General features: G+C 32.9%; 2 protein-coding genes and 1 pseudogene across 2 annotated transcripts; 1 reads left to right on the top strand and 2 right to left on the bottom strand.

The window, feature by feature from the left end:
• Positions 1 to 6,015: 6,015 nt before the first annotated feature.
• LOC120125246 (cysteine-rich receptor-like protein kinase 42) lies at positions 6,016 to 8,287 on the bottom strand. Its single transcript, XM_039143726.1, is given in 7 exon segments — positions 6,016 to 6,276; positions 6,279 to 6,347; positions 6,428 to 6,563; positions 6,651 to 6,888; positions 6,966 to 7,316; positions 7,404 to 7,514; positions 7,601 to 8,287. Coding segments are annotated over 7 exon segments (1,749 nt in total). The 5' UTR covers positions 8,199 to 8,287; the 3' UTR covers positions 6,016 to 6,030.
• Positions 8,288 to 14,352: 6,065 nt separating this feature from the next.
• LOC120125312 lies at positions 14,353 to 16,715 on the bottom strand (annotated as a pseudogene).
• Positions 16,716 to 18,151: 1,436 nt separating this feature from the next.
• On the top strand, positions 18,152 to 22,407 carry LOC120125206 (isocitrate dehydrogenase [NADP], chloroplastic/mitochondrial-like). The gene is made up of 16 exons (XM_039143688.1): positions 18,152 to 18,464; positions 18,570 to 18,613; positions 18,709 to 18,818; positions 19,273 to 19,310; positions 19,408 to 19,485; positions 19,814 to 19,867; positions 19,944 to 20,045; positions 20,140 to 20,228; positions 20,379 to 20,482; positions 20,620 to 20,688; positions 20,770 to 20,885; positions 21,236 to 21,270; positions 21,362 to 21,504; positions 21,595 to 21,717; positions 22,129 to 22,255; positions 22,319 to 22,407. The coding sequence occupies exons 1-15, from the start codon at positions 18,182 to 18,184 to the stop codon at positions 22,223 to 22,225; spliced, it is 1,485 nt and encodes a 494-aa protein (XP_038999619.1). The 5' UTR covers positions 18,152 to 18,181; the 3' UTR covers positions 22,226 to 22,255; positions 22,319 to 22,407.
• Positions 22,408 to 22,970: the final 563 nt, after the last annotated feature.

Here is a 22,970-nt window from a genome sequence, read left to right as displayed (position 1 = left end):
TTATATTTAAATATAGATGTTTGAAGAACTCATCAAGTGGTCTCAGTGGTTAAGGAGAATATTTTTCTCTTTATGTGTATTGTAACTGTTATCAATAATTAAGAAAGATTTTGAACATTTACTTATAAATAGGTAAAAGAACTTGTTAGCAGTCTAATTGTGTCACTCATTTCAACCAAAAATCAAACATGAAACCAATTGGCTCTTTTCTAACAGTGATACTACTCATTCAAAAAAATATAAATATGCCTATTTTATTATAATGTTGTTGGAATTAAATTGAATCAATAATTAATTTAATTTAATTTAAAAAAATTGACCACTCAACTAATATTATGTAACCTAACCTTCTTAAATTATAAAATATAACTATTCTTTTTTTGGCCTCAACCAACATGGCAATACATCAAATGTACACTATAATATGTTTTCATGTTGATAAAAATAATTTAGTTATATTTTTGGTCTTCAATTTTTCTTAAAAACATAATTTTTTTATCTTAAACTTCTTTATTTTTATTAAATTAAACCAATTAACATAAAAATAATAATTTATTACATTAACATTTTTATTTATCTATCAATATTGATGTTAATTATATTATTTTTTACAAAAAAATTAAAATATTTAAAAAGTAAAAAAAATATTATTTTAAAATATATATTTAAAATATTCCAATTTTGGAAACTTAAATAAAACAATAAAAATGAAAAATTATAAAAATATACAAATGATTGAAAATCTATTGTTTTCTCCTTTAATCATTTTAATTTGATAAAAATAAAAATTCAATGATTAGATTTGAATTTAAATAAATTTTTAAAAAAAGAATAAAAAATATTGAAGAAAAATAAATCAATAAAATTGAATTAGGAGTGAGATGGTCCGTTTGGTTTCAAGAAATATAAGCTATTTTCATTTTCATTTTCTTAGAAAATAGAAAACGTTGAAGAAAACACGATTGGTAATAAAATTAGAAAATGATTTCAAGAAAATAAAAACAAAATAAGTGAACATTTAAAAACATACAAATGGTGTTTTCAGTGTTTTCTTAGAATTTTTTTCAAAATTTAGAAACTTGTTTTCAAAATTTAAAATAATAAAAAATTATGAGTTTCACGTTTTAACCTACAGCAAAGAAAGCATTCATGTTTATCTTTGTAATTAATCAAAAGAATATCAATGCTTTGCAAAATCTAGACTTTAATGGAAAAATCGACTCTAAAACCTTCAAAGCTTATGTTTCTGTCACGATCAGAGGAAAAGCGATAAGAATCAGAGTAAGAGAATTGGGGAAATCAAAGAAAGGGTTAGGGATTTGGTATTGGGAATGGACCTAACATGTTTTACAGCCCACTAAGGATAAGAAACATCTTGCTTAGTTGTGCAGGTGGTTATACTCAATACAACAAGGACTGCCAGCTGTAGGGTAACTATGGGAACACTGTAATTATATAAACCATGTACTAGAGGAGATAAGTGTGCTTTGATTGAATGAATTCTAAGCTTCTTGAATCTATTTATTTCTTTCCTTAATCTTAATTCTCTCAATTCTTCGTCTAATTTTCTTCTCTAATCTCCTAGGGTCATAACAATTGGTATACAGAGCCACAACTCCTGGCAAAGCAATGGCTGCATACTCTGTTTTTTCTGCGATTCAACAGCAGATTGAAGACTTATCAAAGCTAGTAAAGCAAGATCAGTACCTAGAGACAATGATTACAATGAATAAGGGTCGTTTGGAGCATATTCTAAGGAACTTGACAGGAAGGACAGATGACCAGGAACCACTAAGCCCGAAAACTGAGCAAATTCATAAAGAGAAAAAAATGGGTCAGCGTTCACTTGGAGAGTCTAAACCCTTATTCTTTACTCCTAAAAAAATATTAACAGTGGCAATAGATGAAACATATGATGTTTCACAAGTGTTTGATAAAATGTCAGCAAGAGTAGATCATGTGGTATTCCCATCCATCACTAGTTCTATGAAGGTTGATTCACGGTTGCAGCAGAAACAAACCACGAAATATGACAAGGCTGTTATGAGGGTTGAGTTAAATTTTGAACAGAGACATCAACTTCAAAATCAAATGAAGATTACAGATGTATTAAGAAAGAGAATCACCCCTTGTTATGATACAGGATGGAGGGTGGACCATTATCAACTGGGGAATATTGGAGATGCAAACGTGAAAGCTAAAAATGGGAAAGAATTAATGGCGGACTCTGAAACAAGGTTGGTTCAGAAAACTATCAATGCATGCTTTTACCAACACTGTCTCAATTTGCAACCTAATCATTCCCAAGCATTTACCAACCTAGGGAATATATATATGGAATGGAACATGGTTGTTGTTGCTTCTTACTATAAGGCTACATTGGCTGTCACAACATTCTGCCAGGTACTGTATGATACTAATGGCTTTCTGGAAAAGAATAGAGATCCTCTGAACTCGGGGTTGGTCCAACTTCTGTCATCATGTAGTGGCCAATTGCCGCAATCATTTGCTAAAAAAATGTTTGACCAGTCTTTGAAACCAACGATTTCATCTGAATACACGAAGCTAAGTGTTGTTATGAAATTCAAGGGCTAATTTTTCGAACTAATGCACCAGTTAAAGAATACAACACCTCACTTTATTCGTTGCATAAAACCAAATTGCAAGCAGGTCCCTGACAAGTATGAAGAGGATGTTGTCCTGCACCAACTTAGATATTGTGGAGTTTTGAAGGAGGTTAGAATTTCAAAATCAGGATATCCAACTCGAATGACACATCAGAAGTTTGTAGAAATGTATTGGTTCCTACTTTCGGAGACCAACACACCTCACGATCCATTAAGCATTTCAGTTGCTCTTCTAAAACAATTTAACGTCCTCCCTGAAATGTATTAAGTTGGCTATACGAAACTATTTCTTCGAACCGGACAAATCGATGCATTGGAGCATAGGAGAAAACATGTGTTGCGAAGAGTAATTGGGGTTCAAAAGTACTTCCGCAGTCACCGAGCTCGTTGCCTTTTCCTTGAGCACAACAAAGGAGCAAAAAATATACAATCACTTGTTTGTGGTGAAAGTATCCGAAGAAAGTATGCTATTGAGGCCAATAGGTGCTCAGCATTTGCTTCTCAGTTACTTGATGAGCAGTTGACATCAGTTGTAAATTTACAATCTGTAATCCGTTGGTGGTTAGTCAGGAGAGATTTTGATAACAATCATAATTCAAAACAGTTGAACCATATAAGCATAAAATCTAAACGAAGGACTGGTAGGAAGCTTTTTGAGGCAAAGGTATTCCCCACGGTTGACATGGAAACACCACATGAGCAGCATATTCAAGTTGTACCTTCTGTTATGGCAGAGCTTTAAAAAAGGGTACTCAAGGCAGAAGCAAATTTGGCTTCTTCTTATAAAGACAGTGTAGATGTGGAAACTGCCGTCAAAAGTTATAAGCAAACACTGTTTTTTCGACCTAATTTTCCTGAAGCTACTTGTAACCTCCTACATACATTACAGTGTGTGCGCAACTGGGAGGAACGCAATAAAATGTTTATTGAAGTTAAAGGAATTATCCGAAGGCACATTACTATGTCAGTTCATTTCAGTGTGCAACTTTTCTATGCCATAGCTATTCTCAAGTGCGTACCAAATAGTGTACATTGGCTCCTTAGATTTCCAATTGCTAGAGAAATGAGGCTGCGAGCGTATGCTGCTGCAGAAGGAGTACAACCAAACCAAATTATTTTCACTGATGTGACCATAAAACAAGAACATAGTAGGCACAATGCTTTAGTTGATCTATGTCTTGACACGACTTTATGCAATACATATACTACTGGCACAAATGTGTTATGGGTTGGCTTACCTATGGTAACTCTGCCTCTAAAAAAATGGCTACAAGGTTTGTTGGATCACTTTGTCTAGCTACTGGTTTGGGGGAGGATATGATTGTGCATAGTATGAAGGATTACGAAGAAAGGGTGGTTGAATTCGCATTAAATAGACCAAGGCTCCAATCTCTGACCAGCAAGCTCAAGGAAGTTCGTATGACCTGGTCGCTTTTCAATACAACACTCTGGGTGCAAAATCTGGAGAGAGCATACTTCACAACGATTATTGAGGGCATGATAGGATATGTTCATCTTCCAACTATAATTCTCAAACCCAAGGAAAACATGAATCAAATGTTAAAGGCATGGGGTGTGAAAGCACAAAGCAAAATGGAAATTTATAGAAATTTGAAGGTCGGGGGCCGAGTTTACTTGAAATTCCAGTCTTACCATCAAGCCTCACTTGCTCTTCGAAAGGGATTAAAGTTGGCAGCAAGGTTCTATGGTTCTATAATACTCGAAAAACGTAGGGAGCAGGAGCAAAATCAGATGCAGTGGATGAAATTAGGACTGGAAAACGTCACTGTGGTAAATTATATTGTACTTCCAGCACAATTCTTAGATTTTGATCCTTGGGGACAAGGATCATTTCGTGGGGAGGGTATTGTCACGATCAGAGGAGAAGCGATAAAAATCAGAGCAAGAGAATTGGGGAAATCAGAGAAAGTGTTAGGGATTTGGTATTGGGACTGGACCTAACACGTTTTACAACCCACTAAGGATAAGAAACATCTTGCTTAGCTGTGCAGGTGGTTATACTCAGTACAACAAGGACTGCCAGCTGTAGGGTAACTATGGGAACACTGTATTATATAAACCATGTACTAGAGGAGGAGAAAGTATGCTTTGATTGAATGAATTCTAAGCTTCTTGAATCTATTATTTTCTCTCCTTAATCTTAATTCTCTCAATTCTTCGTCTAATTTTCTTCTCTAATATCCTAGGGTCATAACAGTTTCCCTTGTCACTCATAACTCGTACTTTGAAGATTTTTGTATAGCAACGATGTTTATATATGTTTTGCAAAAATTTATGATATAATTAGAGAATCTAAAATTTATGATAACTTGTGATAATAGCTATTTCTTTTGTATCACATTTAATTATTTTTTTTACAAGAAAAAGATTGTAATCTTTTTTATTTATTTCAAAACTTTCATTTATTTAATCATATATTATATTATTGTTACTATATTTTCTAATATTTATATTTTATTTTAACTATTTAATAATTATTTGTTTATTTTTATTTTAGAAAATTGAGTACCAAACACATTTTCATTATTTTCATTTTTGAAAATAAGTTTTATTTTTATTAACAAAACATGTTTTCTATTTCTTGGAAAACTAAAAATAAATTTTTTTTTTTAAAATAAACAAAAAAACAAAAAATATTTTCTATAACCAAACGGACCTTATGTGAGAAGTTCGAATTTTGACATTAATGTGCATCACAATTTGGCTCTGCTACTAGTGCATATTGTAGGCTTAGGTTGTTTTTCAGTTTTGCTGTAAAACCTTGCAGACAGTGTGTAATAATATTTTCTGTAACCAAACGGACCTTAATTTTTTTTTTTTTTGCAAATAGGTCCTCAAGCATGTACCGCACTCACTCATAACTTCTGTAATTGTCCAACAATGGTGTGAAAAGAAATAATAATAAAAAAGAGCATGAAACCTAGAAGTCAAAGTTATTGCCTAAAAAACAACAAAATTAAAATTAAGGGTAAATTATGTATTTAATTACTATCTATATATGTAGTTCTATTTGATCACTTATTTAAAAAAATTAAAACTAATGTTACGTTTTGGTTCTCTTTTAGTCACCAGTTGTTAAAAAATAAACAGATGAGTAACTAAAATAGAATCAAAATGTAACGTTAGGAATGATTTTGAGAAAAAATAGTTGAATAATCAGTATAGAACTACTAAAATAGATTAGTGACTAAATACATAATTTACCCTAAAATTAATTATTTACAAAGAACAAAATTACATTTCCACAATAAGTACAGTATGACATCTGACCTCCAAAATTTTTGCTACATGATCATGTGGGATTCAAGCATATACCTGGATCCAAACTCTGTCATGTCCGGGATTCGGATGTTATTAATCCGAACTACCGACTCCCGGCAGATTAAAAGGAAGTACCCGAACCCTGAATTTTTCTCAAAGCATTTGATATGAAACTGTCTGTGCTGTATGATCCTGATGAAGTTGCTGTTCCAAGCACATTAGCATTCAAGAATGGCGGCTGGTTCGGCATCGGAATCTCGTAATCTGTACCAGTTAACATCTGAACCACTTCCGCCATAGATGGTCTTAAGAGAACCGAAGCTTGTGTGCACAATAGCCCAATTTGAAGCACACCGGGGGCTTGTTTTGCAGACATTCATTTCTTATGCAAGGGTCAACAGCTTCATCCATTGCATTTGATTTGTAAAGTGTCCAAACCTGAGGTTTAAGAAGATGTCAAATTCAGTGATCTAAGAGCAACAAAATGTACTAATCCGAAATAAAACTTGGGAACTTACTGTTTGTAGAAGGGACTTTGTGAAGCTGCTGTTCTTTTTACCACATACAATCTCAATAACAAGTACACCGAAGCTATAAACGTCGGCTTTCTCGGAAAGTTGTCCTCGAATGAGGTACTCCGGTGCCATGTATCCGCTGCAAGAAAACCCGAAACCATGTTTTTAAGAACGCTTTAATGGAAATATCATATGTGATATCAGATAATTCTTTCTCTAAACTTACAGTGTTCCAGCAATCCCGGTGCTAAGATGACTCTTTTCGGTACCTATACATCGAACGAGACCGAAATCGGCGATCTTCGGATTGAGATTCTCGTCTAAAAGAACATTGCTGCACTTAATGTCCCTGTGGATTATCCTTATGTGAGAACCTCCTCCGTGAAGATGAGCAAGACCCTCGGCCGTTCCGGAGATGATATCAAACCTCTGCTTCCAGTTTAGAAGTTTCGACTTCTCCTCATCTGCATATGAAAACTAAAATCATTTACACATTTGAGATAGGCACTAGAATTTAATTGATTAAAGAGCAAAACATTACCAAAAAGGAACTGATCAAGGCTCTTGTTGGGTACATATTCATAGACCAGGAGACTTTCAGGGCCCTCAATGCTTGCACCAAGAAGCTTCACCAGATTCTTGTGTTGAATTATGCTGATCAAATTTACTTCATTAAAGAAGTCATCAACCCATTGTCTGGTATTATATATCAATCTCTTTACAGCTACAGTTCTTCCATCAGGAAGAATCCCCATGAACACTGAACCAGCTCCTCCTTGGCCTAATTTCCTTGAAGGACTGAAATAATCTGTTGCTTTCTCGAGAGTTTCGTACTTGAACTTCAAACCCGAGCGGTCGAACCTTTTCGAAATTCGGCTGAGATTCTTTAGCTCTGGGAAATGAATTTGATGGTTCATATAGAGCAGAGGACTAATGCATAAAATTGGAAACGGAACACCATTGGTATATAATTTTGTACCTCTTTTCCTCTTTGATAATCTTGCATATATAGCATAAGCTGCTGAAACTGAAAGTGTTACGAATGCAGACGATGCCGAGACGATTGAGATGATGACTCCGATTGAATAGCCTGGAAAAGAGAAGAAGAACACACTGTAATCATTAAAATCAATCTCAAAATCTTCAAAAGAATGAAGAAAATGGCAGAAGACTTACCATGATGGCCCTCAGAATCTGCTCCTTCATTATAGAATCTACTTGTGGAGTACCTCAAATAACACCCTGCATTCAAAGCTCTGCCTTCATCGTTGGGAACGCATCTTCTCACCGTCTCCGACGCATTCTGCAGGCACTGCCGACACTCTTCCGGCGTAAGACTCTCCCAACACTGCGCCAATGCGTACACTCCGTCCATCCCCACCACTCCAAATCCATTTCTTCTCAAAGCGATACTCGTTACGTTCCCGACCGCATGATCGACGTTTCTACCGAACAAAATCATCCTGATGTTGCGATCATGATCGACTGTTGTTGCGTTGTTGGAGCTGCAATTTACGGTGTCGAAAGTTGGCGAAAAGGATTCGTGAAAGAAGTCCCGATTATATTCGTAACGCAAGAAGCAACCGTCGAGAAAGATTCGAGCCGAGCGAGGAAGACAACGCGGGATTCGAGTCCTTGCCTCGGCATGACAAAGGAGGCAATCGGTTTGGTCCAAATCTTCGTGGCACTGAGCCAATCCATACATCGGAGGCGTGGAGTTGAGATGATAGGAAGCAAAGTGATTGTCGTTCATCTGGTTTGACAACTGTTTCATCAATTCAGTGAAATTCGGAACGTAATTCGTCCCGTTTGGCGCCTGGGAATCGCCGCAGAAAAGCCCGGCGTTCGTGAGTCTTGGATCAGAGAAAGACGTGGGAATTAGAAAAGAAAAGAAAATCAAGAAAACCCATCTCCAGTATGAATTTTTTAAGGCTGAAACCCAATAGATTTCATGCTTAGCCTTCAATTCTCCTTCTTTTTAATTTTTCCTGGGTTTTAACTTAGTTTTTGTTGGATGGAACTGAAAGAGACGAAGAACAAGGAAGATGGTGGTGTTTGAAGCTGAGTTTTAGGTTGTGGTTTTAACCTCAGGGAGGCTAAATTTGACCATTTTCGGGCGCTGAAAAGCTTCCATATATTTCCAGGGAAAGGAAGATCATAGAAGAAATTCTGCACCAATCAAATGAATTTTCCTTGGCTTCTTTTGTCTCTTTTGAGCAGAAGAAAAGATGGTTCATTGAGACAAAGCTGAAAGCTCAAAATGGTTTAACGTTGAACTGAAACGAAGACTTGGAATGGAAAACAATGAAAAAGGCAGACGACCACTATTCAAAATAATAGAAAGAGGGATAAAAATAACTTTTAGTCCTTAAGCTTAGAGAATTTTCACAATATAGACCTTAATTTTTTGTCCAATGTACATATTAACCCTAAATTTGACAATCGTTTTCATTGTTAGTCCTTATAAAAATGTGACATTCTAATCTGTGTCATATAATTTAAAAATCACAGTAGACAACATGAAAAAAAGACAACTTATAAACTACAAAGTTAATTGACGCAGTCTAAAGATGTGAAAGGAATATTCTAAATACCATCACATAAAAGATAATCAACAAATAGTTTCAATCCTTTAAGAATCAAGACTTTACATATCAGCAATTAATATTCTTTTGTTTCTGGTTTTCTCTTATAGTTTTCCCTTGTTAGTAAGCCGTTTATCTCTTTTATTTTTATTTTTATTGATCAATAATGACACTAATTTTAATGTTGATTATCGACAATCAATATTTTTTATTGTCCTTTCATTTTCTTATATTACATCTTTATTTTCTTTTGTTTTTTATTTTTAACAAGTCTGTTTGTATGTCACGTTTTCATATGTCTTTATGTTATATTTTTTTGTCTTTTGACACGTTTTTCGGTCATTTGGTTGTTGTTTTCACTTATATTTTTCTAATGGTTGATCTAACATCGCCACGACTGATCAAGATGACGTTTATATGTTATATTGTTGATCTTCACTGCTTTGGACCCTCGGATTAAATTTGTAAACCCGTTATGTGTTCGTAGATAACTTTTCACGTCGCTCGAGTCTGATTTACGGTTTGTCAGTAATATTTCAGTAGCTTGATCTCCTTTTAAGGTTCGTTTGCCGATGCGATCAGATCTATTTGTATCTATCTTTGTTCGAGTTTTATTAGTTAGGTTTTAATATTTATTTGTATGGTCCTTATGTGATCTTAAGTTGTTAGTTTGTTCGAATAATAATTATAGGAAATTATTGCTTAATTTACCATTATGATAGTAAATATTTATTATAATTTAGGATATTTCCTATTTTGAATAAAATTAATGATTTCTTTAAAAAATATATAATAAAATAATAACAAGATAAACTACACAATTATTTTTAAAAAATAATATTTATATTTTATTATTTTAGTTGTTAATCGTTAAAATTAATTTACATATCCAATTTACTCCATTTACATTTTTAACATAATCTTAAGAAGATGACATAGTATAATCTAAATATAAATTTTAATAAAAATCTAATAAATTTTTAGTCTAACTCGATGCTTAGACTCTGAATACTAATATAAGAGGTTTAAGGATCAAATCCCCTTCTTCAAACCAAAAAATAAAAAAAATATCGACGATTACAATAAAAATAATATTAATGATGGGTAATAATATTAATGATCGAAATATAAAAGAAATAATATATTGATGATTATTAATATAATTTACTTTAATTTTAGATATTTTATTATATAATTTTTTTAAAATTTGAAATTATTTCCATTGATCATTTTCTTCCAGAAAATAATGTAATCATGAAGATTGAAATTTGGGTCTTTTTGACTTGTTCCTTACACATTAATCAATGCCTTATGAAACAGTTTGTTTTTAAGGCAATTGTTTTTCTAATAAAAATATTTTATTATTTCTATTATTTATTTTTTAAGAGGACTTTGTACATTATCAACCTCACACTATTTTTTGTATTTAAATATTATGTATCGATCTTTCAACGATCATAATTTATACTTTCTAATTATCTCGATAAGATTTTGCCCGAATATGCAAGTCTAGTAGGCTAAATTTGTATATGTCGTCAAATAATAATCAAATAGATAGAGGAGATCTTAGGAGAAAAATGAAAAGTGATGTTGGTTTTTTAATCTTTAAGGGTGTATTTCAATTATTTTTCGATATACGGTGTTTCATATTTATTGCATCATTTGTTAATAGAATCAAGTAGATTGTGATGGTTATTGGTACTTCAACCTTTATGTTTTGAACATAAAAATGCAACCAATGAAAAATTAGCTGTTGATTAGTGTCAATGAATCATGTATCTATAAAGAGATAAAACATAGAAGAGTTAAGATGAGACGGTTTCATTGAGATCGCATCCCTTCTATCGGTCATCATCGAGAGGTTACATAGAGATTCATTAGTGCGTGTGTCGGTTGTAAGAATATAATGGCTACTAGTATGATAGCATGCTAAACGAATTCGATCAGGTGACGTGGATTTGATTATGACAGATCATGTAAGCCTCTCATAAATCATATTAACTAGTCATGACTTACCAAGAAATTTTAGATATTTAAAATCCTTCTTTCGAAGATGTTTCCTCTATATCATCCAGAATTTCAAGATATCAGATATTTAAATGTGTTTTAAGTTCTTTCAATTATTGTGAGGCACGAAAATGACAAGTGTAAAGAATTTTAACAAAAATACAAAAAATTTGTTGAAATATTGTACATATGTTATGAAAATTTAGACCATATATTTTTATAAAAAAATATTTATATATTTAATTAATATTTATAAATATTTGTGACGACAATAAAAGCGCAAGAAGTACCGACATCCCTTTTGTTCCTGGGGTGCGGAAGGAGCATCCCTGTTTTTCTGGTCAACACCTTTTTCTTTATATTGAAGAAAAATAGAGTAAATCGCCTGTTCAAAGTTAGGGTGACAAATTTGACTTTCCTTTGCCAACTTGATTTTGCGTGTCAATTTTCTTTCACATCCACCAAAATCGAACCACCATTTCCACCTTTTTCTTTATTGGATAAACTACACCACCCATCCTGCCAACAGATGTTTACAATAATCACACCCTTTTCCATACACTAATTGTAAGTTTTATTCACATCCGATTACATTTAATATATATTATAAAATTAATACAAATACGCGTTAATATATATATATATATATATATATATATAGATAATTATTATATGTGAAATAAAAAGCTTCACTAGAGGGATTTACGATGCATTTATGAGCCCTTTATTTTTTTTATTATTATTAGACAATGACAACATCCTAAATTTACTTATAAAATTTTCATTCTAATGATAGTGCATATAATATTTATCTAATAATTAAATATACTAAACTGAAGACATAATGTTAAAATTACTCTTTCAATATTTATTAAAATTGTCATTTTAACTTTTACTTTTTGGGAGTATATTGGTCCCCCAACGTTTTATTTTGGAGTAAAAAACCTCCTCTATAGATGGAAACCATTAGTTAAACATAATTTAAGTTACAAAATTGAAGTCTTTTACACTAAAATGAAACGTTGATGACCAAAATATTCTAAAAAAAAGAATAAAGGTCAAAATGACTATCATGTCAAATGTTAGGAGTCTTGTTACCCTGAAATAAAACACTAGGTCTAAGATACTCCAAAAATCATATAGACCAAAATGATCATTTTGATAAATGTCGAGGGACTGATTTTAACATGATGCGTAAAATGAAGTGTTATGTTATTCTCTGTCAATGATTTTTTTTTAACTCCACAACTAATATTAGATGAGTAAATTGTGTCTATTTTAACCTTTTAATATAACCTAAAAGCACATAATAGTATTTCACCATTGTAAATATAAATACGAGGAAGAATAAAAACTAAATGCAACTTTAAGTGAACCTTCTTTCAAAGAGCAAAAGTTACTTTTGAATTTAATTTCTCTTCGAGACATCTTTCCAAAGTTGAAGCTAATCACAAAGAAAACATCAGTTCTTATTCATAAAAATGCTGAAAATAGCATGACTAATACATAAATATTAGTGGATTAAAGTGGACATAATCAACCTCAAGTTGTTAGAAGAAAATGATTAATCTCTAAGATCAACATTAATAACCGATGCTATCAAATGATCCGAGTTTAAAGAGATTGGATACGAAATTATTTATTGCATTCGACTTAAAATAATAATAGTATGTTTTTAAATTGTTTGGAATAATACTATTACAAAATAGAACGTTAGTATTGATTAGATGAATAAAAATAATTCACATATTATTTGTACCGTAAAAATTACGTTTGACGTTTGTTGAAAATAATTCACATATCGATTAGATTTTAATGTATTTAAGGTTTAGGTTCGAGTTTGAACTTCAATCGAGTTAAGTTTAAAAATTTTTGAGCTTTTTCGAACTTTAATTCATGGTTTCGAGTCGTACGTTAAAACTTTAGGCTCATGAGTTTTCGAATCGAGTCGAGCTCAACAATACTCGAGCTCGACACGACTCGTTACACAGCCCTAATTAGTATAAATGGATCGGAAAAGATCAACTTGAGTAACAACAATGACACACATATCTGTTGGATCTTTACCCCCACTATTCAATTAGGGAGGAAAGAAAGGCTTTAGACAAACCCCTTTATAAGTCGTTTTCCACTCGATGTAGGATTATGCACATTACCAATAAAAAGTAGAGATCATTAGAGGAAGGATGTTGCCAAAAATAATTTAAGAGCATGAGAATGTTATTGGATCTTCAATTTTACTGTAATACATTTGACGATTGGTTTCTCAATAATGGATGTTGAATTTTGTGTATGTGTTTCGAGAAGGTAATCAAGTAGCATATGAATTGACTAAATTAGGCCAAAATAATGCCCCTCAGAACAAATTGTTTCGTTTCTCTATGAGGATTGTGCTAGTTTGATTCATGACTATTAAGATATGTTTTTTTAAGATGAAAACAAAATCACAATCTAACTTAAATACTATTTTTCGTATAAATTTCTAGTTTGGTTCAAGGGTTAGACTTTGGACTTACTTCCCAAAGTCCTCTGGTTTGAATTTCCTTAGTTACAAAATATATTTGTCCTATCTTTTCTACCAATAAGACGATAATACGTGTCTATATCTTACTAGATGATATTAATATGTTAAATTCTAACGTAAAATGAATTAATTCTCAATTATATACTAAGGTCAAATTTTAGGAGTTGAATTTTTTATTCTTTTTCCTTTTACCAAACATTAAGCACTTTTTATTCACAGTATCTAACGAAATATATTAAGAAAATATAGAAAAGTATTTGAATGATACTATTAGTTTAAAAAAATTATATTTTATAAATATTAAAAAATTATTGTTAGTATTATAAACATAACAATATTGTAAATAAAGATTCTATATATTTGATTATGATTTAGATTTTTTGTGTCTTTATTTTTAAAGGAATGTTGAAGAGAAATTTATTATTATTGTTTAGTTTTAAAGGAGATTGAAGCTTTTTAGATTAGAGTTGTTGAGTTCTTAGTATTTTTTGGTGAAATAGAAAATGCAATAATAATCTCTTAATTTTTTAAAATAATTATTTTATATATTAAAATTTTATATTTATACAAAATCCAAACTTAATTCAATAAAAATCTCCTAACGTTTTTTTTTCAATTCCATTAAAAAAATCCAAATTCCTAAATCTTGAGAGTGGCAATCTAAAAAAACAAAAGAAAAATATCCTGACTATAAAAAAAAGAAAAAGGCAATGGCCACTGTTAGAAATTACAGTTTTCTTGATGATCATGACTTTGTAAATTATCATTGGTTTGGGATTTTCCTGGAAAATTATTATCATTGACTTGGGATTTTACTCGAAAACTATGAAATCTAGATGAATTTCTCTCTTTATTTCTTCAATTTGATCTTCCGAATGCAAGCTTTCATCGATGATTTCTGTTGTTGTGTTTGATTGAAAATGCTTCCATGCCTAAAAAAACAGGATAAAAAAGATTAGTGATGATTCCAAAAAAAATGTAAGAAAGATGTGAGATTGTGATTACATCGGTGACCAATGTTTCGAAATAATTATCGGATTCGATTTTGGTGTTCTTCACTCCACTGATGATTTCGAGCATTAGAACTCCGAAACTGTAAACATCTACTTTCTTTGTTAATCTTCCTTTCGCTATGTATTCCGGAGCCATGTATCCGCTACAAAAGTCAATCAGAAGATATTCGAATTATGTTAATCCGACTCTTTAATTTATAAAATGTTAAACATATACTGATTACTTACAAAGTGCCGGCGACGGTGTTGTTGACGAGATGAATCTTATCGGTATCGCGTTAACATAGCCTAGCGAGACCGAAATCTGTGATTTTCGGTCGGAATTTGAGGTCCAACAAGATGTTACTGGCCTTGATGTCCCTATGAATGATCCGAACTTCGCATCCTCTGTGTAGATATTCCAACCCTTCGGGTGTTCCCGTTATGATTTTTTGCCTTTTCTCCCAATCCAACCCTTTCTTCTTCTCGGGATCTTCCTTCCATAGGTCACCATTTTGTTTTAGTATCGAAAATGTTCATATCATATTCTCGTATTCATGTTTAGATATACATCAGATAAGAGTGTCGAACATAAATTTTGTATCATATCATTTTGTTTTCTTGAACTATTTATGTTCGACACTCGTTTCTGACACTTCCGACACTCACGTTCGGGTCCGAAATTAACTAAAGATAAGGTAGCTTACCAAATAAGATGCAATCAAGGCTATTGTTGGCAAGGTATTCATAGACAAGGAAGTTCTCAATAATGGTGAAGCAACCGCCGAGGCAACGAACCAAGTTCTTATGTTGTGCTTTACTGATAACTTCCAGCTCGTTGTATATTTCTCTGCTTCCGCTCCTTCCATTTACATATAAAGTTTTACTGCGATTTCTCTTCCATCCGGTAATGTTCCCTACACGAATTGAGCTCGATATATTCGACTTCAAAATCGATTATATGTGCTCGATCGAGCTATTCGAGCTTAAGGATTAAGATATTCGAATTCGAGTTTATACTTTAAATACTTCACCATATCCTCTGGAGCCATGCTTGTTAGCTTTATTGAAGCAATCGGTTGCTTTCTCTAAAGTTGACAACTTGAACTGCAAGAATTTCATGGCCTGATCCAGTGCGGCGAAGTCCACCTCTTTTCCTGTGTGTTGTGACATACAAAATCAAAATTCATGTATCACGATTTATGTTCGGATTCTTAACGTTACCTTTCCATTTACGTCGAGGATTCATCTGTTTATAAGCCATTTTCCCCAACCGCAGCCGACCGCGACGGCCAACGTGCAGACGATCGCCGTGATAAGGATGTAAATTACGAATGATACTATAGCATCTACAATAGATCTAGTAAACGATAGTAATTTTAATTAATTAATAACTCTTGTATATCTTATTTAAGTGAATGAAACTAACTTCGAACTGCAGCGACAGAGGTGTTGTGAGCGAACTCGTAAGTTGAATAACGTAAGAAACAGCCGGCGTTGAGGGCACGGCCTTCCTTGGCGGGCATGCAGCGGTAGACGAGGTCGATGGCATCCGCGAGACAGGAGGAGCACATGTCCTTGTCCAATATCTTCCAGCACTGAGGCATCCCGTGGACGGTGGTTCCGTTCCACGACTCCTTGTACAAGGCGATCCCTTTGCTGTAGGGAGCCTTGTGGACCATCTTGGGCAACATTTTTTTTAAAACCATCTTGAATTCGTCGCTGGTTTCGACATCATCGCTACATCTCTAACTTCCAGGTAATAAATTTACGAAATCATAAGATATTCACATCAATACAAATAAAAAAAACATTTGATATAGGAATATATATATATATATATATATATATATATATATATATATAAAGAAACTCACTTTGTTATCGGCATATGAAGTGACTTCCCTATAGAAACTATAATTGTTAGCCCTTATAAAGCAAACGTCGAGGTAAACACGACCGCCGGTGGCCGGAAAACATGCCTGCAAAATATTAGTGATCCTCGTAAAGCATTGAGCACATTCAACGCTTGAAAAATCATCCATGCATTGAGACAACACGTAAAGTTTATCCGGTGGGTTTCCGGCTTCGTGAAATGCAAACTTGTTCCGATACATTTCCGGTCCCTTGTGTTGGGGTATCAACTCGTAATTCTTCAAGTAATCATCCTCGCTCTTCACCATCGCAGCCTCGCACGAACGCGCAACGAGGTCGAGTCAATTGTCGGCACGACAAGGTCGTATGGAGAAGACGATTGAGAAGAAGATGATTAAGAAAGTTGCCATGGAAAGGAGGAGGGAGAAGAAGAATGGAGAGTGAGATTTTAAAAACGAATCTTAACTTTTGCTTATATTTGGTTTCAGTTTTTCTTATATTTTGGTAGGTTTATATTTGAGAAATGGTGCAACTTTTGATGGGTGGTATATAAATATATTAGATTTAGCTTTCTTTTTTCAGTTGTTTAAATATGTGTTTATTTCGCTGTATTTTGTTTTTTGCGGTAACATATCTCAGTTTAGGATATATTTCGTCTAAACATTTGTTTATAAAAATAAGGGAAAGGTAATCAATTTAATCGATTGATTATTTGATTGTATTAAAAATAACATATTATGTCTAACATTTTATTGAAAAGTTATTAAGTTAATGATAAATATTTGAAGTAAGTTTATTTGATCGGTCTGTTAAATTTTTTACTTTTATTTCTTCATATTCATGTAGGACATAAGTTTTATATTCACTAAAAGTTCTAAAATTATGATTCACATCAGATCAAAAAAAATCAAATATCCAATTTTTCGAATACTCATATCTTAATGTAAAATATAATTGACAAAAAATTAGATTTAAATTTTATATTTCGTAACTTTATGCAATATACTTTATACTTTTACTACATTATATATATATAATTATTGACACACAATAAACAATTAAATATTCTAATTTTTTTTCGGCTACAACTTTAGTGGGTTAGCATGTTATTCAATTATTGAGCTAAAGCCTATCTAAACTCTAAATGTTTATTTTTAAATCGAATAATTCGAAATTAGAATTTAACTTATTTATTATCCGGTGCAATTATATGTTTTTTTCTTGGATATTTGATCCAAATTATTCAAAAATCAAAAAAATAAACTAGATATCCAAAATTTCAGAGTAGATCACCAGATCAACATATCAGATTGGTAGGCTTGGATTTTTTTTACACACTCCTAACAACTAGGGTAGCAATCAACATGAGTAATGGAATTTTAAATTAAGATTTTTAGAATTTTAGGGATTTTTTAGAATTAAAAAATAAGATTTTTTAAAAATAAAAATTTCAAAAAAATTATAAATATGAAACATGTTAAATAATTATATTTTTTAACGATTATGAAGATATGCACAACTTAAATGATAATGTTAAAAATATTATATACTTACATTGATAAAAAAATGTAAATACTTAAATAAAAAAATACAATTTAGGACATTTATTTTTATATTAAACCTTTTATTTAAATTGTTGAAAAGAATTTCAGACTGGTTGAGTTAGCGGTCCAGTACTCCAGTTTCCTCAACCTCGTGCCAGTGCGCACGTTTCGGCGAAACGCTCTCTTTAAAATGAGAGGCGTCGCGTTTAAACGCACAGTAAAAGAAAGAAATGCTAAAGCAGGCTCTCCGAGTCCGATTTGGTGCTATCTCTTGTTCACCCGCCTCCTCGACGATGCTCTCTTCTTCGTTTTCTTCTTCTTCTTCTTCAGTTCTCGCTCTCAGAAATAAGAACCCTAGCTCTCTCCTTCCTTCTAGATTCTTCAGAAATGGATTCGTCAACAACCGAGTCGTTTTCTCCTCTCACTTTCCACGCGCTGTTTCCTTACGGTGTTTCGCTTCTTCAAGCGGTTTCGATAGGGTTCAAGTTCTAAATCCGATTGTCGAAATGGACGGTACAAAAATCTTATTAGAACACAGCCAAATCAGGACGTTTTTAATTATATTTTCTGCTTTTTCTAATTGTTATTTTTGTTTCTTTTTTTATTTGTAATAATTAGGTGACGAAATGACGAAGATTATTTGGAGTATGATAAAAGACAAAGTATGAACATGAATTTCTTGATTTGTTTTTTTAGTTTCTTTCCACATTTCCATAATTATTAATAATTAGTGGTTAACTTGTTTGTTTAATTGCAGCTTATATTCCCTTATTTGAATTTGGAGGTGAAATACTTTGATTTGGGGATATTGAATCGTGATGCTACTGATGACAAAGTTACAGTCGAAAGTGCTGAAGCAGCTCTAAAGTAAGTAATCTTTTTACCAGGCCTTTTAGACATAATCATTGCTCTGTTCTTTTTATGGTGACATTTAATATTGTGTCTCTCGGATTTGAGTGAATGTCGGGTACCCGGGCATGTTCCGGTATAGTTTAGGCACTTTTTTATATTTGCTAGTGGTAATCTAATTTCCTACCTCTTGAAATCTTATAATTTTGCATCCCTTAAATTTCTAATATAAGTTCCCAAGTTTGCATCCCCCAACATTAAATCTTGCTTCTGTCCCTGCATGTCATGTAGCTTAGCCATTAGATCAAAATGTTTACTTTCCTTAACCTTTTCTTTCCTTCCGACCAAATGGGTGCAAAATGTTGTTTTACATTGTTTTGGAAAACAAAGGCTTGAAGTTTTGAACAATTCATCTTTCCTTTATTCACATCTTGAAACCTGCAGCTGTAAAGAGTATCCTTGTTTCCTTCAGGTATAATGTTGCCATCAAATGCGCCACAATCACTCCCGGTTAGTCATTCTTGTGCTTTTTATATATGTAGTATCTAAGTGATTTAGTCTCTTTAGCTTTTCATAGAACTAAATTTAGGTTATGTGTGTCGTGCAGATGAGACAAGAGTAAAGGAATTGGGGCTGAAATCTATGTGGAGAAGTCCTAATGGAACAATTAGAAACATCTTAAATGGTTTGCCTTTCATATAATAACCTCTCATTATACTCATTTCAGGGATAAATGTTGAATAGTTGGCATATGCATGGATTGATTTGATTTTCCTTTAATTGTTTAAATAGTATCCTGAAGTTTAAAAGGTTCGTCTTCCACAAGCAGTCATTGGTGGATGTGTTCTGAAATAAGATTTTAAATTCTCTCTCTCTCTCTCTCTCTCTCTATACATCCAGTGTTTTTTAGAACGGCTAAATTATGATGCTTATCTGTACTTCTCCAACATTTTTACCGAGGTATTTTCCTTGTATATTCAATCATCTTAATTGAGAGCGGATTCTTTTTGTAGGTACTGTCTTTCGTGAACCTATCCTATGCAGGAATATACCAAGAATTGTTCCTGGTAATGATTTCTTCTGACTGTGACAGTTAACTGAAATATTTTGGAAAGCTTCTGTCATTTTTTCTTCCTGTTATAGGTTGGAAGAAACCCATATGTATTGGAAGACATGCCTTTGGTGATCAGTATCGAGCCACTGATACAGTGATTACTGGACCAGGAAAGCTCAAGATGGTATTTGGTGAGCTGATTAACCTTCATGGGAATGGTGCTGTTGCATTAGTCTGGAAAGTATCTTATTTCTTAAATTCCTACTGTTTTTTTTTCTATTTTAGTCCCAGAAGGCGGAGACAAGCCAGTGGAGCTTGATGTCTATAATTTCAAAGGCCCTGGTGTAGCACTTGCTATGTATAATGTGGATGAGGTTTGTAAACTTTTTGTTCATTTTCCCAATCTGTATGCATCTATGTATTATATGTAAATGCAGTGCATATGTATATATATATATATTCACATGTATAAGTTTGCGTTCTTTTGATCAACTAATTTAATAAATCCTTGTGTGATTGTTCAGTCAATTCGTGCTTTTGCCGAGTCCTCTATGTCTTTGGCTTTTTCGAAGAAGTGGCCTCTTTACCTGAGCACAAAAAACACTATTCTGAAGAAATATGATGGCAGGTGATGTTTTCTTTGTTCAGTCCACCCCCCCCAAAAAAAATATTCTACAATCTTTGACTAAATTTTTCTTCAAGATTACTCAGATTTTTTATTTGCGGAAGAACTGTAGAATTCTTATCTTAGGAAGTTTATTACAGGTTTAAGGACATATTTCAGGAAGTGTATGAACAAAACTGGAAGGGCAAGTTTGAAGAACATTCAATATGGTTCGGTTTTTTCATTTTAGGGAATGTATGCTTAAGGCTCTGTTTAGATATGTGTAAATATTTGATGGATTTTATGTCTAGGTATGAACATCGACTAATTGATGACATGGTGGCGTATGCTGTAAAGAGTGAAGGGGGATATGTTTGGGCATGCAAAAATTATGATGGAGACGTCCAAAGTGATCTACTTGCTCAAGGTGTTGTTTATGTTGAAAGCTTTAAATGATATCTAGCCTACACTGCCACACACACACACACAAAAAAAGAGGGATACTGATAATTTACTTATATGCTTTGTCCATTAATATAATAAAGCATGCAATTTTTATTTTGAAATGCCTACTGAGTCCATTAATAAATCATGCAATTTTTTTGAATTTCCTACTGAGTCCATTAATATGATAAATCATGCATTTTTTTAAATGCCCACTGATACTAATGGATATATTTCTTTGTGTTAATAACCTTAATCGTTTACAAATCAATGCTTGAGTTTGAAATTATCTCGGTTTCTTGTGGAGTCTAAATGCATGTTTGCTGTATGCAGGATTTGGTTCTTTGGGCTTGATGACTTCTGTGTTGGTTTGTGTCAAATGACTTAGTTTCATATTTCTATATTAGTTTCTCCATTTGGGGCATTGAATGCAAATCTTTGTAATAACAAATTCTGCAGCTGTCTTCTGATGGGAAGACACTAGAAGCTGAGGCGGCTCATGGGACTGTAACACGACATTTCAGGCTTCATCAAAAGGGACAGGAAACCAGTACAAACAGCATTGCTTCCATATTTGCATGGACAAGAGGGCTGGAGCACAGGTATCCTCTTCTATTTTCTGTTTATCATCTTCATTTATTATCTTTTCTGTTTATCATTTTTCATTTGAACTTCCATGCAATTGCTTGCAGGGCAAAACTAGATGACAATGACAGGTTGCTGGACTTTGTTCACAAGTTAGAGGATGCTTGCATTGAGACAGTGGAGTCAGGGAAAATGACCAAGGATCTTGCCCTTCTAATCCACGGGCCTAAGTATGTTGCATTTTCTCTCAATGTATTTTCCCCCATTGTTGATGTTTCCTATTGTGATCTTCTATGGTATTCGATCTGGGGAGACTTGGTGTCTGTCTGATACGGACATGTGTTACATATGAGTATATTCATGTTCTTCTTAGCTTTTCCATGTATTTGGATGATATCTCGAGGACTATATCCTCGTATCCTCGTCCAGGGTATGCCTTTTCAATTGGGGGGTAAAAAACTAGACAATTCAAGAAAAATGAAGTCGGAACAATATAAGTGAACTCCATGCGATATTTCATTAGATGGTTCTTACTTCCACCTACCACCTTGTTTATGTCGTCTTTAAATGTCAACTAACATGTAGTAAAACACAAATAAACTGAACTTTTATCTTTAACTCGGCGTGTCTTATGAATTCAGGGTAACCAGAGAGTTTTACTTGAATACGGAAGAATTCATTGACGCTGTTGCAGTAAATCTTGAGTCGAAGCTTCGGAAACCAGCATTGAGCAACTAGACTTGGGTAAATTCTGATGTTGGAAGACTTATTTTCTCCTTTTGACGGCATATGCACTCTGTTAAGATTTCATTTGGCTTTTCTTTTGGTTTAAAAATGTTGAGTGCAGCAAATCATAGCTCCATTTAAACACAATAATATGAATAAACCATTCTTAGATGACATCAAATAACAGGCCTTGTTGACAAGGCCATTTTTCGAATTCATTTTGGAATCATTGGATGTAAATTTTATAATATCATTTGAATTTATAATATTTGAATACATAAAAAGGAACAAACTGAATGTCTATAAGTAATTGAATCATTCCTAATCTCAAAATTCCCTGGGTCCAAACTGATTCCTGGGTTTCTTCATATTATTAACTGCTAGTGAATTCAATAAACAATTTCTTTTAAATCAATCGTTCACAATTTCATCTTAGTATCGTGTGAGATTGAAATCTCGAGGTTTCAAGTTGAATTAGCTTTGCTTATCCTTGAATTTGTGTAATATTTATATCTCGTCTGAGATCTGATCTCGAGCAGTTGCATTGGATATTTTTTCCATCCTCAAAAATTTAAGAATATCAAATTACTTTAGAGAAAATCGCCTCAGTGACCAAAAAAAAGTTATAATATACGATTTTAACCAACATTTTTTGGATTTGCGAAAATGACCAACAAAATCGCAACGCGAAATAAAAATCGCAACGCGATTTAGAAAATCGCAACGTTGAAAAGAAAATCGCAACGGTCAAAAGAAA

This window comes from Hibiscus syriacus, unplaced genomic scaffold, assembly GCF_006381635.1.
Source record: "Hibiscus syriacus cultivar Baekdansim isolate YM2019G1 unplaced genomic scaffold, ASM638163v2 tig00110430_pilon, whole genome shotgun sequence".
Classification (NCBI taxonomy): domain Eukaryota; kingdom Viridiplantae; phylum Streptophyta; class Magnoliopsida; order Malvales; family Malvaceae; genus Hibiscus; species Hibiscus syriacus.
Note: the sequence above shows the minus strand (reverse complement) of the source record. Positions and strands in the feature narration are given on the sequence as shown.

Excerpts from the sequence above, each read along its gene's own strand:
- LOC120125206 (XM_039143688.1), top strand. The coding sequence starts at position 18,182 with ATGCTAAAGCAGGCTCTCCGAGTCCGATTTGGTGCTATCTCTTGTTCA. Across the intron at positions 19,486-19,813 it reads AATTAGAAACATCTTAAATG|GTACTGTCTTTCGTGAACCT; the intron begins GTTTGCCTTTCA and ends TTCTTTTTGTAG. Across the intron at positions 20,483-20,619 it reads CTGAAGAAATATGATGGCAG|GTTTAAGGACATATTTCAGG; the intron begins GTGATGTTTTCT and ends AGTTTATTACAG.